General features: G+C 35.9%; 1 protein-coding gene across 1 annotated transcript in view; it reads left to right on the top strand.

The window, feature by feature from the left end:
• vps35 (VPS35 retromer complex component) overlaps nucleotides 1-18,228 on the top strand; it is a 55,256-nt gene that overhangs the window by 25,630 nt on the left and 11,398 nt on the right. The window contains exons 11-15 of the mRNA NM_001025517.2: nucleotides 5,698-5,905; nucleotides 8,872-9,027; nucleotides 9,384-9,506; nucleotides 12,213-12,392; nucleotides 12,598-12,837. Coding sequence (NP_001020688.2) covers nucleotides 5,698-5,905; nucleotides 8,872-9,027; nucleotides 9,384-9,506; nucleotides 12,213-12,392; nucleotides 12,598-12,837 — 907 coding nt within the window. The remainder of the gene's footprint in view (nucleotides 1-5,697; nucleotides 5,906-8,871; nucleotides 9,028-9,383; nucleotides 9,507-12,212; nucleotides 12,393-12,597; nucleotides 12,838-18,228) is intronic.

Below are 18,228 nucleotides of genomic sequence, written 5' to 3'. Positions count from 1 at the left end.
CCAACCAGTTTTCTCATTTTAAAAACTCTAAACGCAATTAGCACTGCATCGGTCTTTTGTGGCCGTACTGTTCTCACATTTCATGTCATTTTCACCCACTATGCAGTCAGTGAGCACATTTCCACAGTGTTTATATTTTCTTAACAGACAAGCCATACCTCCCTACAAGATGATGGAATGCTTTTGTAGAATTTACGAATGTTAACACACAACATCCCACAATAGCAAAAGCAATATTCCAAACCTTAGATACAGTATCAAAACCTTTGCTTCTGCAATTATATTAATTCAAAAAAAATATTGATATCAAAAATATATTTCAGCTGATAATAAACAAACAATTGAATAAATGACACAGCTGATATATGTTGGGTAAATTAGGCCAGCCACATCTGATTCCATTCTGGCTTGAGCTGCGGTCACACTGCACTTTTCTTCCCATAGACTTCAATTTATATGCACGCGAATGTGTCAGACCGGAAATGCAAGCTTGTGCGACAGGTTTCGCAGTTTTCTGTGTTGGAAAGTTTAAGCTTAGTGAACTCGCTAGCAAAATCGCATCACATGATTGCGTGAGACGAATCGAAGGTAGAAATATGAGCTCTCTGGACTCAAATTTAAAACATGGACCAATCACTCACTTTTTTAAATGTCTAATAATCTTGTTTAATCCCGCCCCTTTTTTGCAGCGCCGAACAACAAATTTTCACACGCAAAACTCTAGTGTGATCACAGCATCACTCTGTGGCAACTGTATACGGTGAAAGAAGTAATTTAGAGGAGTAATGTTTGATTATAAACAGTAATTTGGTGCTTTTTATCTTGGCTTTTTGCTGTTGTTATTTGTTCAGAATGCCCCTGTGTGTCTCTTGGCTAATTTGTTCACTGGAAGCTATACTGAAAACATCTTCTGTTCTATCATACAGTGTTTCTACATTACCTCCTGTAGCAAACAGTAAAGGAAAAAACCTAATTTGCTTTTTACTGGAATGCTTTTGAATGTGAACATTACTGTACATGTGGACATACAGTTCTCAAGCAAGACATTTAGTGTCAAAACGGTGGTTTGCTTGTTTTGCATGCAAATACCTGTAAAATTGAAACACAAAAGTTTGTGTAATGTCAGCAATAACCAGTATTTTGAAACCTGGTGTACTTTGATTAACTGTATGTACCTTGTGAAGTGAAAATAAGTGTTATTCTTTGTCAGAAGCATTTCAGTTTGAGTCAGATTTCCAGTGTTTTGGTAAAGTTAGTGTGTGCAGAGGAAGATGTGCTTTATTTTAAAATAAAGAGTTAGTACATATACAAGTAAATTATTCATTTGGCCAATTGTGTTTTGTAGGTGTAATTCTGTATTAAGAGTTTAGAAAAAGTATCTGAAGTATTGGCAAGCACTTGTTGGCGATTGGGGAAAAAAAACCTGTAAATAATGTAAACATTTTATATTTTTATAGTGGACAGTATGTTTTTAAAAATCATTTAAAGGGATCGTTCACCCTAAAATTAAAATTTACTGTCTCTTTACTCGCCCTCAAGTGATTCCAAACCTTTATGAGATTCTTTCGGGAACACTATATAATAACCTCTCGCCATAATTTATTTATTAAGCATTAGCAAATAGTTATTTCATTATCTGTTAAGCATTAACTCTACTTTATTAAACATTTGTAAGTGGTTTATTGATACACACTCAAAAAATATTATTTTTTACTCGTTCATAATAACTTAAAATGGACTGAATCAACACAATTCTTGAGATTTCATTGGGACAACTTAATTTTTTATGTTCAATCCACATAAATTTGTTAATAGTGTTAAGTCAACTTTTTGTGTTGTGTTTTTGTGTTTCAATTTGTGTTTCAATTTGTGTTTGGGCAACATGAATGAATTGTGTGGAACCCTGCATTTTTTACAGTGCAGCTACTAATCATGTATTCTTGACTTATATAAACTTCTTATGCATGTTTATAAGTCAACAATACAGTATTCGTAGCTGTAATGGTAAATTGCTTATAGCGTCTAACGTAGAGTAAGTGCTAAACAGATAATGAAATAACTATTTACTAATGCTTAACAAATGATTCATAGTGTTTAGTTATTATAAAGTATTACTGAAAAAACAAATAGTATGAAAGTTAATGGTAATAAGTTTCCAACATCCTTTAGAATGTCTTCTTTTAATTGAAACAGGTTTGGAACCAGCAAAGGGTGAGTAAATAGTGACAGGATTTTCAGTTTTGGGTGAGCTATCACTTTAAAAACGAAATTGCAAGACTTCCAAAGGAGACCAATCAAAGCCAGAACAATTAAAAAAATAATAATATTATTAAATAACTTGCTGCTCTTATTTTATTTATCTTAAAATACAAATCTTAAAATACATATACAAAGCTAACTTGACACACATGGATAAAGAAATGACAAATACACACACCACTTGCAGAACGCACACAATGATTTCCATTGGTGCACCTTAGCAGTACAACTTTGTTACATGTAGTTCTATAATTAAATTTATAGATAGCCTATGAGGCACTTCAACAGCCCGGTGTGTACTAGAATTATTATGTAAGCTAACAATTCACTATGGTGTTATTGACAATAAGAACATAATGACTGTGTTTCCTATACATTGATTATTTGTCTTTGAAGGTAACCATTTGTGTACAGAAAGTTTTGCTGTCAATTTAATTCGAAGTAACGTTAGCGTTTGTGAGTGCAGGGCTTTGTTTACAGTCGTTGCAGCTCCAAAAGCACCTCTTGCTGGCACAGAATGAATCTACTTATCTATTGTTTACATTCAGAAAACACAAATACACACATATGAATGGGAAAACATTCGCTTGTGGGAAACACTCAATAGATAATTATGGAGACATTTAACTTTCAGATGTGCTAGGTTTGTCATTTATGTGGTTTCTTGATGCCTGCGTGTGGGTTGTAGATGTCACTCAATCAGTCATGAAGCAATGGTAAGTCTGGGATGTTTGTTACTCAGGACATGTCAAGATTTAATCTAGTCAATGTCGCATAATCTGACACAGTGACTGTTGTAACTGACTGAATGTGGTCTACGTAGTCGATCACCGTCATTAAAATATGACATTTAATTTAGCAAGTGTTTGGATCCGGCATTTTCCTGTTGACAAACGACACCTCTGCATAATAGGCACAAAAATATTATTTCCATGGCTGCTGCTTTTATACTTCATAATTTTTTATTCTTCAACAAATCTTCAGTATAAAAACACACACTGGTGAGTGTAAGAGTACAAGACATGCATAACATTTTAAAAAGCAAATTATTTCCTTTAGTCTGAACTAAAATACATTTTTTGAGTGCACTTAATAGGGTCAGTAGTGTAAAATACTTCAACATCAAAACAGATTATGCATATCCTCTATTAGAATGCAGCTATGAAATCTAGTTGTTTTGCTGTCTTCGTTAACATTTTCCTTTTGTCCTCGTGTGTTAATAATAGCTCCCCCAAATGAAAAGGGTTTTTTTGTGTGTTGTTTTGATGACGTCTAAAATCTTATCAGACACCCAGTAATTTTGCGGGTGGATGGGAAGCCACATAGACATGATGACTCACTGTTTACAGCCACACTGAATGACTGATCACTGCACAGGGTCAAGTCATGCTATGGGCTGGTGTTTGAGACTAGCTGACACTTCAGCACTCCTGTTTAGACATGTATGATAACCGCTTTCATGGTTTACCACAGTTTGGAAAAGTCGCTGTTTTTAATCCACAATTTGTTTGGGTATACCTTTTGCAGGGTATAACTGAGTTGTTGTTATTTTTTTCTCAAAGACTATTTAATTTTTTTACTTGGGGTAACAATATCTCCAGCATCCACAATAAGAGCTACTGGTCAGTCCACGAAACAACACATGTAAAAAACACATCGCTTGAACACAAACATGCTATGTACTAACTATGGACCTAAACAGTGCAGTGGGTTATTTACTGTATATCCACAGAAAAGAAAGATAGCCAAAAATGCATTAAGTTTTAAAGAAAACTGTGTTTTTAAAACTAAAGAACAGTCAATGATTCATTTTAATTATTTAGCTCGACACGTTCCAAAACATTATAAATGTTTCTTAAAATGAAATACATATTGTTCAATGGGGGGGAAAATTGTGGCTGTTTTTTACCCAGACATTTAAAAAGAATGAATTTTAGAGCAGTAATCACAATACCATAAAACTGGAAAATTTTTTATCCAGTGCTTCCCACAGGTTTGAAGTATACTTGCGGTGGTAGCCGAATTAAAACTCACTATTTACCTAAATCACATCAATGGTTATCTATAAGTGACAAACACCACATAATTTAAATTTTAACCATAATTTTATTTAATTTACTCCATTATGCTCTGTTTCTTTTTAATGTGATAAGGTAAGAAAAAAAAAGACATCCAGAATTTCTCTTATGGTTTTCAGGAGCCATGTGCACCCACTGACGGGTAAAATCTGCTTCACTCTTTAATTTTCTTTTAAGTTCAAAGCAAACTTGAATGTCAATGCATTTTAGCTATGTATATAAAATAGCCCATGTAATACATCAACATCATCAAATTTAAAAAATAATCAGTGAATGAGAAATAAATGATAGAAATAGGAATAAAATCAGACAATAACTCTAAAAAATTGTCATAATTGCAAAATTAAAACCTGTAGATTATTTAAATAAGGCAAATGCGTTGATTAACCATTACTATTGGTGTATATACATATTGCAGCCAGTTTAGATCAGTCATTTTGTCCTCTTTGAGTATATAGTAAAGTTTTTCTGAGTCGTTTCGAAAAAAAAAAAAAATGTTTAATGTTTCTTTTGCTCTCGCAACAGTGTGTGCGCCAAGTAAAAGTAGGTTTAAGTAAAGGGTGATGCAAAACATGCATATAAGCTTAAGAAAGCTAAATAAAAAGTTAAACCCCTGACATTTTACAAATTTTGTTAGTCCCAAAAAGGTGCAAGTCTCTGTGGATTTGTAGTGCATGTGAGGCTGTGGGAGTGTTGACAGGTCTCCCGCAAACTGAACGAAACGGGTAAATTAGAGAAGATTTTCCACTACTTAATCGATCGTGGGTGTTTGGTTATCGGGCAGATACAAAAAAATAAATAATGTAAAGGATGTTAATAACAGTAAATAAATAAAAAATGTGTCACTAAATATACTTGATATACCCTTAATATACCTGGGCGGCCCACCAAAGTAAATTCTAATGTGTGGGAAGCTCTGCCATGGTTAACATACTGACAGAATCTTATACCGAGTTATGTTTTGGTAATGATTTCATTGTTTTTCCTATTATGCATTTAACCCTTTGTAGTGCACTCATTAAATGCTCATTTGAAAAAAAAAACTGGCTTATTTATGACCATTGAATGATTGTCAATGAAGTTACCATATATGGTTCTTCACCTGATATAGGGTTAAAATATTTGTAAATGCTGAATTTGTTTTTCATGGATCATTTATTTAGCCACTTTAAACATCTTGGTGTGATTTTGCCACATAGCTGTGCTGCTTTGCCTGGGTTATATAAAAGCGTAGGTATGCGTAGGTTGGGAAATTCCTTTTATTTCCTTTTAAACTGCATATAACCACAGTAGTAAGGTCACTCATTACTACATTAGTGTTCCTGCTTCTGTTTGATTTCTTTCATGTGTTTTTGTGCAGCATTGCCACCAGCAGCGCGGTGTCTAAAGAACTGACCAGGCTACTAAAGATCCCTGTGGACACGTACAATAATATCCTAACTGTGCTCCAGCTCAAGCATTTCCCTCCGCTCTTCGAGTACTTCGATTATGAGTCACGCAAAAGCATGAGCTGCTACGTGCTGAGCAACATTCTGGACTACAACACCATAATCGTGGCCCAAGATCAGGTTTGTATCACATACGGTGCTTTAACCAGATGTGCTTATTTCTTTTAATTTTCACAAAATTATGAGAATGTCTGTGAACCCCTACAATTTTTTGCTATCTTTTCAATATGGACATAAATTGATGTTTAAAAGTTTGGAATAGAGGACTGTGTGGGGCAGATTTTTTTTTGTTGTAGGTCCCGCAAGGTTTTATTCTGCATCCAGCCGCTCTGGCTGTATATTCAGCCTTTGTTCACCCGTTGCCCACTTATTATAAGTTTCTGCCCAACTGACCGTTCCTGCTAAATTTAGATCTGGTTTTCAAAATCTCACTTTTAAATTGGGCACTACCAAAAGAGAGAGATACCAGATAAAACTAAAGGTTGTGTAAGGATTGTAGGCTAAATGTTAGTTTTGTTTGCCTCTTTGGGATGAGACATGAGTGCCGCCTTAAACATGAGGTTCTAGTCTTGTGACTGCTAAAGGGTAAAACTTTAAGGTATTATCAGGCAAAAGGTAATTTTTTTTTCAATTGTGTCTATGATCCTTGAAAAAGACTTCCGTACATCAGACTTGCCTGATGTGAGTTTCCTAACTGTAAACTGACCGTTTTTTAATGCAAGCTTAAGGACAACCGCATCTTCACTTTGCTCTCCCATGTTGGTAAAACCCGCTTTGAGGACTGTTATGCAGAAGATGCACACACAGACGGTGTGAAAAAAAAGAATGTGCAGAAAGCATTGGTCATGCGTTCAGCCTGTATAACAGTCGTGAGCAATGGCTATACCAGTGTTTAATAAGAACAAGGAAATCACAGATATGCTGTTCCGAAATAACGTCAGGATTCAGGAACGCTGTGTTGTTCGACCTCTCGTTTTATGTGCAAATGTATTCCCACACCTAAAGAAAATGCTCCCTCTATTTCGCAATCAACGATTTTTTATTTCATTTCTAAAAGAATTTATTTACCAGTAATGCATTTGTTTGATCAAAAATACAGCGAAAAACAGTACTATTGTGAAATGTTATTGCGATTTTAAAAATCTTTCTGTTTTTTTAAAGTGATTCTTTCAGTATAGATTCTAATTTTCTGACATGGTGCTAAAATAATATTTCTTATTATCACTGATGAAAACAGTTATTCCATTTGATATTTTGGTAAACACTTTGATTAGTTTTCTCTCTGATAAATAGAGATTTCAAAAGTACATTAGTTACTTAAAACTGAAAGCTTTGTAACATTATAGATCTCACTTCTGAACCATCAGTACTTTTTAAAGTTTCTTACAGAACCCAAACTTTTAAAGAAAACCTCTCATTTGTTTTACTTCACTTGTTTTGTTTTGGTGCAGGGATGAAGAATAAATCGCCACTAATTCCTTCAAGTTTGTCCTATGGGGTTTTCAGTTAATGTTCAAGTATCATCAAATTATGTTTACCAGAGACATTTTGTTGTACAACGACAACATCATTTGCACTCCAGATGTTCATGCCTAGTTCCTTTTTTATTTTATATGTTAAAATATTTAATTTAATATTCCAAAAGAGGTGGCATGTTCTCACAGCAAGAAAGTCACTCATTCAGGTCCTGTCTTGGCCAGGTGGAAAGACAGGTGTATGTGAGAATGCGAGAGTATATGGGTGTTTCCCAGTACTTGGTTGTGGCTGGAAGGGCACCTGCTGGGTAAAACATATGTTGGAATAGTTGGCAGTTCATTCTGGTGTTGCGACCCTTGATAAATAAAGGACTAATGAAGGATTAAATGAATGAATGAATAATTTTCCAAAAATATTATCTATTTTAATAAATGTATTTTAAAAAATACAAAATACAGCTTTACAATTCATGTGTTTGATAGGGGTGCATCTAATTTATTTTGTAGATCAAAATGTTGAAGTGTCGAGTTATTTTTACTACAGGCATTATTTTACTGAAAAAAAAAACATCATAGGAAAATCTTGAAGGAAGTGACAGTAAATTATTCATACATATTTTGGTGTCATTCATGCACCCCTCTGTAAGTCGGGGAAAATATAAGGATTGGTGTATTATGAAATGAAGTTCTGATGTTTGTTAAATTTATGCAGAATTTTCTTTTAAATTAGCAAACTTTCAAGTGGCGTTTTGAATATATAAATATGTAACAGGCCTTTGAGTCATTTGCTCCTTTAATTGAAGGAGACTGACAGGTTCAGGTGGTCTGCGGTTGGCTTCATCTTTTATTACGCTGTGTGCCGTGGGCTTAAAGCACTGCAGAGGTTTTTGATTGCCTTTGGCTTTATACGGCTTTCACACAAGCCCAGGGGTTTACTCTGTCTGTTTTCTTCAAAGGTGCATTGTTAACTCTCCCTAAAATCTTTGACTCCAGAGGATACAGGTCAGCTATTAATCAGACAGGCCTGGCATTCACACTGATGCAGGAGTATATTGATATTCCTCTGTTGAAGACTTTTGGTGCTTTTCTGAGGACTGTGCCAAAAAAAGCCCCTTCTTTTATTTCACCCACTCATCTTACCATCAGGGAGCACCGGCTACATAAGAGGAGCAGTTCAAATACAATGACTTTAAACCACAAAATTGCAGCAATAATGGCTGGATGAAGCCAAGCTATGATGGAATTATACAGCTCTATTAGCCTTAATTTGAGAATGTTGAAACTCGAAACCTTTGATTTCTGTCGGGATGAAGCGTTTACATGACGTTTAAATATAATTTAATACTACTTTACATTAGCTTGCTTGTCAATGTTCCTCTATGATAAGATGGATTTGAGAAATCAGTTTGGCTTAAAATACATCTACACTTCTTAATATAGCATCATAATATCACAATACTGCGCAAAATACAATTATAATGCACTTTTGGTGTATTTTAGGACCACCAAACAACATTCTGTTGATATGTTTTATTTATACATGTACACACACACACACACACACACACACCCTGCATTCCAGGCATAACCTCATGATTTTTTTCCATACAGGTCGATGCGATCCTGAACCTGGTGTCTACGCTGATCCAGGACCAGCCTGATCAGCCTGCTGAGGATCCGGACCCAGAGGACTTTGCAGAGGAACAGAGCCTAGTGGGCCGCTTCATTCATCTGCTGCATTCAGACGACCCTGACCAGCAGTATCTGGTATACATCTATTCCTCTTTTACCCTCTCCTTTCATCATATGACAGAGCAAAGCATTGTTAGACCCCACTCAAAGAAGTCTATCAAAATGCACTGCAGTTAAGTGCTCCTTATTTATGGGGAAAGCACAGCATGTTTCTTTGATCATTTCCCAAGCTCTGGATCCCGAAGAGAAATAATCCCGTAATGGAACATCATAAGCAAATGACTGACGATGTCATGATTGTTTGACATCAGCCAAATCTCGTCTAATTAGCTCCCGGTGAAAGTTGTTTGATTCCTGTTGATGAGGTCATCATGCTGCTTAATGAATTATTCAGATATATTCATCTATGCTTTCTTTTGTGCCTCCTACAGATTTTAAACACTGCCAGGAAACACTTTGGCGCTGGAGGGAACCAGAGGATTCGCCACACTCTTCCCCCGCTGGTGTTCGCTGCGTATCAACTGGCCTTTCGTTACAAAGAGAACTCCTCCTCAGTATGTCCCACATTCAGCCAACAAACATCCCACTCTCATCTGATATGACATGACCCAAAAACAATGCGCTTTCTTCGCTCTACATGGCAACCTTTAGAAGCTCTGTCCGAAGTGAAATGGACGATCATAATAGAATGATTTGAAATGCTGGTAATGTGCTGCAATTGCATTGACGGTCTCACAATTATATATAATGCTTTAGTACAGCAGGGGTTTTCAAGCCTGTTGATGCCCAGGACCACCAAATCAACATCCTTTGTTTAACGCTTGACAGTGTTAACTATGATATTAGGTTATTCTGCTTTTATAGTGTCATTATACATTATAGCAAATTATTAAATTGCTTGTTTTTATGCATTTAGTTTATGTAAAATTGGGGAAATATACACTTACTAGTCACTTTATTAGGTACACCTTACTAGCACCGGATTTAACCCTTTTTCCCTTCAGAACTGCCTTAATCCTTCGTGGCATAGATTCAACAAGGTACTGGAAATATTCCTAAGAGAGTTTGGTCCATATTAATATGATAGCTTCATGCAGTTGCTGCAGATTTGTTGGTTGCACATCTAAAATGTGAATCTCCCATTTCATCACATCCCAGTGATGCTCTATTTGATTGAGATCTGGTGAGTGTGACTGGTGACTTTTTCTGACTATTCTCTGTAAACCCTAGAGATGTTTGTACGGAAAAATCCCAGTAGATCAGCAGTTTCTGAAATACTCAGACCAGCCCGTTCGGGCACAAAAACCATGCCACATTCAAGGTCACTTAAAAATCACCTTTACTCCCCATTCTGACGCTCGGTTTGAACTGCACCAAATCGTCTGGATCATGTCTTCCTGCCTCAATGCATCGAGTTGCTGCCATGTGATTGGCTGATTAGAAGTTTGAATTAACAAGCAGTTGGATAGGTGTACCTAATAGTGGCTGGTGAGTGTATTGTTTAGTGAAATTAATAGATTTAAATATTAAACAAACAAAAAAAGTAAATTAATTTGGCTTCACACTGAAAATTAACTTTTTCTTAAAAAAATACATTTTAATAAATTATTGAAAAATATTTAGATTAGATTACAATCTTCCGAAGAGGCAAATAAAGTTAATATTCAAACAATTAATCAAAATGATTATTTAATCAATCCACAAATAAATCTGAGCTTTAAAATATATATAGTTAGTAATCAAACACTTTTTTTTCCATTTATGTTGCCATAACTAATACTACAGAGAAGAGGAAGAGCTAAAGAGAATGAAAAGAAAAAAGTACTCAATTTAAACAACAAAATTTGAAAAGTTGAGACCATTTCATATATAAAGCTAAGCATCCATGTTATATGTAAGTTCACGTTTCAAAAACAAACAAAACAAAACAAAAAAAACAACACTGGATTTAAGAATCCAACAGAAATGAAAAATTTTCACTTTTTTTTCTTCTTTTTTACACACAGCACTAGAGTGTACACCACTGACATATTTAACTATCCACATGGTCCACACTATGGATGCTGAAAAGTTAAAATGCACTATTAGAGAAATGCAGCTAATAGTAACTGTTTTCAGGTTGAAAAAATTGCTGTTTCTGCTAACAATTCAGCAGCAATATGTGCCCGAACATATGCTTTTATTTTAGCATGTGGTGGATTACTTACAGAGAGAAAAAAATGCAGTCCAATTCTTATGGATTTTTTTCAGTTTTTTAATCATGGTGATTAAAGGTTGAACATATTTAGTTTGTCAGTCTATTTTTACATTTAGGTTGGTGGCTGTGTAGATGTTATAATAAAACCACTGTGTAATAACTCATCTATGTAAAACATTGAATAGAAATAGAATTTTTTTAACTAGTCAACTGTTGAAACCATTATTGTACAACTAAGAGAGCAGGTCAGCAGCCCATCTGTTGTGTATGGAGAATAATTAACTAATAATTAGCTTTAAATGACTTAGGGTTGTCGCATACCATTAATTCACATTAGGATACTATACCAGCTGAAGTATCGTGATAACAAGTAGTATTGCAATACTGTAATTCATAACTCAAATCAATGAAAATTGATTTGAAAAATGAAAATATATTGAAACAAGTATTTGCACATTGCTTCACCTAAAGTGCATTGTTTTTTTTTTTTTTTGTTTAATTTGTTGATAACTGACTAACAAACAATACATTAAAATTAGGATACAAACTATACCAAATGAAATTTATTACAAAAATATCAAAAATTAAAATGGTCTATTGTTGAACAAGCATGTGAGCAATTTAGTGAGTTTTCCACTTGCTACATTATGTATTTTATAGATAGACCCTTAATGATGATACTACCGTTTACAAACTACAGTGGCACCGCCAGTATTCTGGAGCCTTAGTATCACAAAACTACCATAGTACCTGTAAACCGTGTAACCCTAAAATGAAGTGATGTCTGTTCAGAGTCAGAGTTCTGACATAAAAGAATGATGGTTATTTTAAAAAGTGAAAATGGTTTTCTATCCAAGAAACTCACATATTGAACATGTTTAAAGGCTCATTTGGCATCCATAGAGAGACGAGAAGAAAGTTCACTTTGCCTTTCTAGTGGAAGAACAGTTATGCAAGCCTCATCTGTCATACTTTCACACTTAATGAAATGCACTTTCATTCAAATCACAGTTTATAATAGAAAGGTTTTTTATATACGTGTGTCGATCTTTCTCCTCCACAGGATGATAAATGGGAAAAGAAATGTCAGAAGATTTTCTCATTCGCCCATCAGACCATCAGTGCTCTGATCAAAGCTGAGCTGGCCGAGTTACCCTTAAGGCTCTTCCTCCAGGGCGCTCTGGCGGCAGGCGAGATCGGCTTTGAAAACCATGAAACTGTGGCCTACGAGTTCATGTCTCAGGTAGAGAATCATTCTAATATAATTCCTGTTCATTATCAAGATAAGTACTCTCTGCCGATTCCTTTATCTCATAATCATCATTATTCACAATGAAATGGTAATGTCCTTAGAGGAAGACTAGCTCATCGAAATATTGCACTTATTCTCACACCCCAGCAGAATTTTTTAGGAAGTTCTTCTCAATCTTGCGTCTGTGTGTCCCAAGGCATTTTCTCTGTATGAAGATGAGATAAGCGATTCCAAGGCACAGCTGGCCGCCATTACGCTGATCATTGGCACGTTTGAACGCACACGGTGCTTCAGCGAAGAGAACCATGAGCCCCTTCGTACCCAGTGTGCTCTGGCGGCCTCCAAACTGCTGAAGAAGCCCGATCAGTGCCGTGCAGTCAGCATCTGTGCCCACCTTTTCTGGTCAGGACGCAACACTGACAAAGGAGGAGATGAGGTGGGTTCTGTTTTTTTTTTTTTTTTGTGAAATCTGTTTTTCAGAACATTTTGTGTCTAAAATTAGTTATTCTTTTGTGACTTTGAGGTAAACTGGCCTTAAGATGTAATTAGACTGCAGGTTATGTAAGTCTCATTGAATAGTCTAAAGAGAAGTTATGCCCTCGCATTGAAATTTGCTTAAAGGCACAGTTCACCCAAAAATAAAAAATTTCTGTCATCATGTACTCATCCTCCACTAGTTTCTGTGGAACACAAAAGCAGGTATTTTAAAAAAGCCTGGAAACCTGCAACCAATGACTTCCATGATATTTGTTTTTCTAACACCAAGGAGGCGAGGACACAAGTCCGGGTACTTCTTTAAATGGAACGGCAGTGTACTTAATAACATCACTTACCTCACCATGAATTTATTGGTTTAACTGTACATTACCTTTTGTTTTACTTGTGAACAAATCTAACTTTGAGATCATGAAAATAGACTTAAATATATATGTTTGTAATTTGTTGACATATTCACACCAAACTTGGTGTGTGTTGACAACTATGGTCTGAGGTTATCTGCAGCGTTTTGGCACACTGCCCTCAAGTGGTCCAAAGGTACAAAAGAGGTACAAAAAATTATTGTTTTTGCTTATAACTTCTCAACCGTACATAAAAATACATAGAATTGGTCTTGATACTTCCAGCAGAGCATGCCGAATCGGACAATGTTTGATTTTCCAAGGTCAGCCATTTTGTCCTTCGGCCATTACATCAAATGTATTCAGAAACTCATTGTTTTACTTGGTCCGATGCTGCTTACTAACCTTGTTGCTTTTGGCCTCTGGACTGCTTTGCTCATTCTGGCTCTGAAGTGCTTGGCCCCTAATTGCTGCTTGCAGCTTTATTATTTTATCTATATAAGTCACTATGAATTTGAAGTTAAATGTGTTATTATACACAGGATCGTGTCTTTGATTACCAGATTTAATAAACTACGATGGACATTATACAAATATAAAGTACAAGACATAAACAATAAAATAAAGATAATGTTAAGCAATTTGGTAAACAAAGACAAAAATTATACAACACAGGAACACATTCATTCATTCATTCATTTTCTTGTCGGTTTAGTCCCCTATTAATCCGGGGTCGCCACAGCGGAATGAACCGCCAACTTATCCAGCACATTTTTGCGCAGCGGATACCCTTCCAACTGCAACCCATCTCTGGGAAACATTCACACACACACTAATACACTACGGACAATTTAGCCTACCCAATTCACCTGTACCGCATATCTTTGGACTGTGGGGGAAACCGGAGCACCCGGAGGAAACCCATGCGAACGCAGGGAGAACATGCAAACTCCACACAGAAATGCCAACTGAGCCGAGGTTCGAACCAGCGACCTTCTTGCTGTGAGGCGACAGCACTACCTACGGTGCCACTGCATCGCCCACAGTAACACAATTAAAGACAATTATAAAACAAAATACTGCCAAAATAATACACTTGAGAACAAATAATAGGTTTAAAAGACAAAAAACTGTCCTTCAGATATGCACAAGATATACTTGATATCATGTTTTAACTACAATGAAGAGATGCAGTCCAGTGGTAGATTTGAGAAGGATCGGCCCATTAAAGCTGCTCTTGGCGTGGCAGGTGATGATGAAGCTCCCGCTGACAGGCAGAAGGGTTTGCTAGGGCACATCGCCAAAGACTCTGTATCTTTGTACAGCCAATTGGAGTTTAAAACAACTACATTCTCGCCTAAACTCTTAAAACTTTATTTTGTGACACAACAGAGCAGTATTTTTAAAACCGTGTGCGGGTTTTCTTCTCCGCCATTAGCTTTCGCTGGTTGGGCTACAATGCATTTTGGTATACATGCACTTCGCAAGTTTACACAAGTCACCTCTTGATGCATCCTTGGCAAAAGGGGTGGAGCAACAGCACATTCAGGAAATTTATCTGTACTTGGCAAGATGTAAACTTTGAATTGGAACAGTACGTTAGAACAGTAATGTCTTTGTTTTTACAAATTTAAGTGGATTGAACAAACAATTATGTTGTCCCCAAAAAAACTCAAGATTTATGTGGTTTCAGCTTATTTTAAATAAGTACTTTAAACACACAGCAAACTTTATTGCTTTGAGTATACTGTGAAAGTCAGCGGTTACAGGTTTCCAACGCTTTTTCTTTATGATGAAAGAAAGTCATAAAGATATGAAACCACATGAGGGTCAGTAAATTGTGAGTACATTTAATTTTTTGGGGAGAATGATTCCTTTAAGCACTTATTTTTGTTTGCCAATGGTGCTGTGCTTGTGTCAGTAGTCAGTGTCTAATAATAAAATGAGTGTATTTTACATAACCTGTTAGATTTGGGTCAGTCAGGATGATCATGTCATTATGTTTGTAAATAGGTTTCATTTTTAGGTTTGAAGTGTTTCTGTGAAGTCTTTGTGGGTGTTTAGCAATTGAGCATGTTTTTTTAGGGATGAGAATGAGGGTGAGACAGGATATTCGGGTATTAGCTGTCATTTCTGCTTAATGTTTTTCTGGAGTCTTTTTTCTTTGTCAAGATGCTGTAGGTGGAAGATGTTCTGAGTCATTTGTATTGAGGTGAAAATTAAGGGTAAATTGCTCACAACTGTAAATGAATCTGCCAGAAAATTCACTGAAACTCTGTGATTCATTTTCAAAACCTCAATTTGTGTAGGCTGTTCACAGTCGGTTCAGAATGTGCCGTTCTCTATGGCTGTGTATCTTGACCTCTCATATGTAAGTGTGAATTCTGCGTTTTCCTCTGACACTGTTCACAGATGAGAGAGTTTTCTAAGCTCACTCTTAAAATTTAGGTGTTACTCCTGAAAACATTGTTCTGTAGTCCAGACCAAGTCAGGACATCTTGTTTTTTACTGAACTTTTGTTCAAAATCATTGAAGTGTGCAATGCTCATGTTCATGAAAACAGCTCTCAAAGAAATCAGATATGTTATTATATACGTTGAGAAATAAGTTATTGATTGCCTTTGAAATAGGAATTTTTCATCCAGCCTCAGTGATGATGTTATCAAATAAAACTCAGTGTACGGGCAGTTTAGTGAGATCTCTGTAGTTGCAGCTGATCTTGAAATAAAACCTTGAGTCAAGACAAGGCCGAGTACAAATACATGATGCAGAGACAAGACGAAGGTCATCAGTAATGGTCTTAAGTATTGCAACATGAATTCTGAACCGATATGAATATGTGGTAGCTACATTAAATTTACATTAATCTCTTTTCACACTCGAATTAGTTTGTAAGTGATCAGTAGAATCATTGATTTTAGCTCTGCTTTTGAATAGCTGTATATCTAAATGGTTTGCATTTGGCATTGATAGTTTGTGTGCAGACATTTATTTTCATAAAGCACAAATAGGTGCAACAATAGTAGACCACTGTGCTCTACAGCGAGATACAAGGCAAAAAGTATATCAAATAGATGAAAATAAACATAATATTAAATAAATAGATATATAGCTAAACATTTGACTTTTTTTGTTTGTTCAACAGAAGAAATTCATAAATGTTTAGAACCACTCAAGTGTGAACTTTTTCTCTAAAAGAGCAATATGTAAATCAGACAAAGTGTTTAAAGTGCATACTTTAAGTGGATTTGCCTTCTAAAACTGTCCTATTCTAGTAATGGAAAATACAGCACGGAAAATAAATATTGAACACGTCATCATTATTCTCAGTAAACATATTTTTAAAGGTTGACAGTTGATGTTGACTTGAAATTATCCCGGAAATTGGTAACAACTAAAGAAATCCACATATGCAAAGAAAACAAATGTGATTGGTTTACAAGTTAAGTTGTGCGTGATAAAATGAAATTTCGCCGTGAAAAAGTATTGAACACATGAAGAAAGAGAGCTTTAGAAAGGTAGTGAAAGCCCCGACAGCAGCTGAAATCTCTCAGTAGTTCTTCAGCAATCCTCTGCCCTTCGTCATTGTAAATTAATATTAGCTGCTTCGATCCAACATACACATTATCAGGATAATGTTGAAACCAGAGTAGACATTTAAGAAGGACAATGACTCAAAACACAGCCAAGGAAACTCAAATGCGTTCAGAGATGGAAAATCCAAAGTCTGTTTTACTGATCTGAATGAAAACCACAAACTTTCACTTTTGATCAGTGGTGTGTAACATGTCTTTCTGCTGAGGCATTGCTACTGTAAAGTTTAGATTTTATTCTTAATTGCATCAGTCAGTTTTCTAATATCCAGAACACATTCAAGTCCAGTCATGCTCACTTAAAGGAACAGGTCCGCCAAAAATGAAAATTCTGTCATCATTTATTCATCATCTACCTCTCTTTCTCCTGTACAACACATAGGACGAAATACTGAATAATGTTGGAAAAAACAGCTATTTTCTTGCGTGGTGTTTTTTTATGTTCCTACTATGGATGTCAGTGGCATCTTTTATCCACTATTCCTCAGAATATTTTCCTTTTTTGTGTTCAGCAGAAGAAATTCATAAATGTTTAATGTCCACTACTTGAGTGTGAACCATCCCTTTAAAAAGAGCAATATGTAAAAATGACAATTCAAAAGTAGTTTCCCCCTCCAAGCCCTGCTCCCCAGGCTTAACTCTCACATGGCTTGTCAGTTTGAGGACATACAACAAGAACAAGCACTTTTGAGAGTGACAACGACGAGCCAACAGTGTCACTGAGGATTTTAGACTGTTGTCCAGGATTGTTAGGCCTGCTAGAAAGCGCTATATCCGATTCAGTTGGTTTGCTGTAAGCTGTCAGCACAGTGTTTTTCTGGCCAACTGGGCACCTCTATGTGTCAAGCTGGTGGGATAATTGGCTGTGGACTTGATCACACAGGCCAAAATAAAACCAGAAATTCTGGGCTAGAATGGACATTTTAAAGTACAGTGAACTGGCTGGCTCTAGCATTGTTTTCAGAAAAGCCAGTGTTTCAGAACGAGCATGTTTTCTAAATCTCTTAAGACATTTTATGTTTTGTACAGTTTATACATTACATAGTGCTCCTTTAATGCATTTAGATGCTCCTTTTGCTTAGAATTTAATGTTGTTAGTGAATGAGGGCATAGGGATAGTTTTTGGGGGGTGATGCTGGTGATTCATTCTGATGCGTGAGCAGCTCCTGCATTGCACCATTGTACCGTTTAGCAGTGTGGTGCAGTTTTTGTGATCGCCACATGTTCATCTTTATCCTCTGCAGTATTTATCGCCTTTTAACTGGGGGCAAGTTCTTGCTCTGAGTTTCATCACTTGCTTGTTTTGACATTTTTCACACTCTCACTCATTTATGCTGACGCATACAATACCTTTTGTGAGGTTTCTGGCATTATTGTTAATTTACATATTCAAAG

This window comes from Danio rerio, chromosome 7 (assembly GCF_049306965.1).
Source record: "Danio rerio strain Tuebingen ecotype United States chromosome 7, GRCz12tu, whole genome shotgun sequence".
Taxonomy (NCBI): domain Eukaryota; kingdom Metazoa; phylum Chordata; class Actinopteri; order Cypriniformes; family Danionidae; genus Danio; species Danio rerio.
This window is presented reverse-complemented; position numbering and strand designations above follow the sequence as displayed.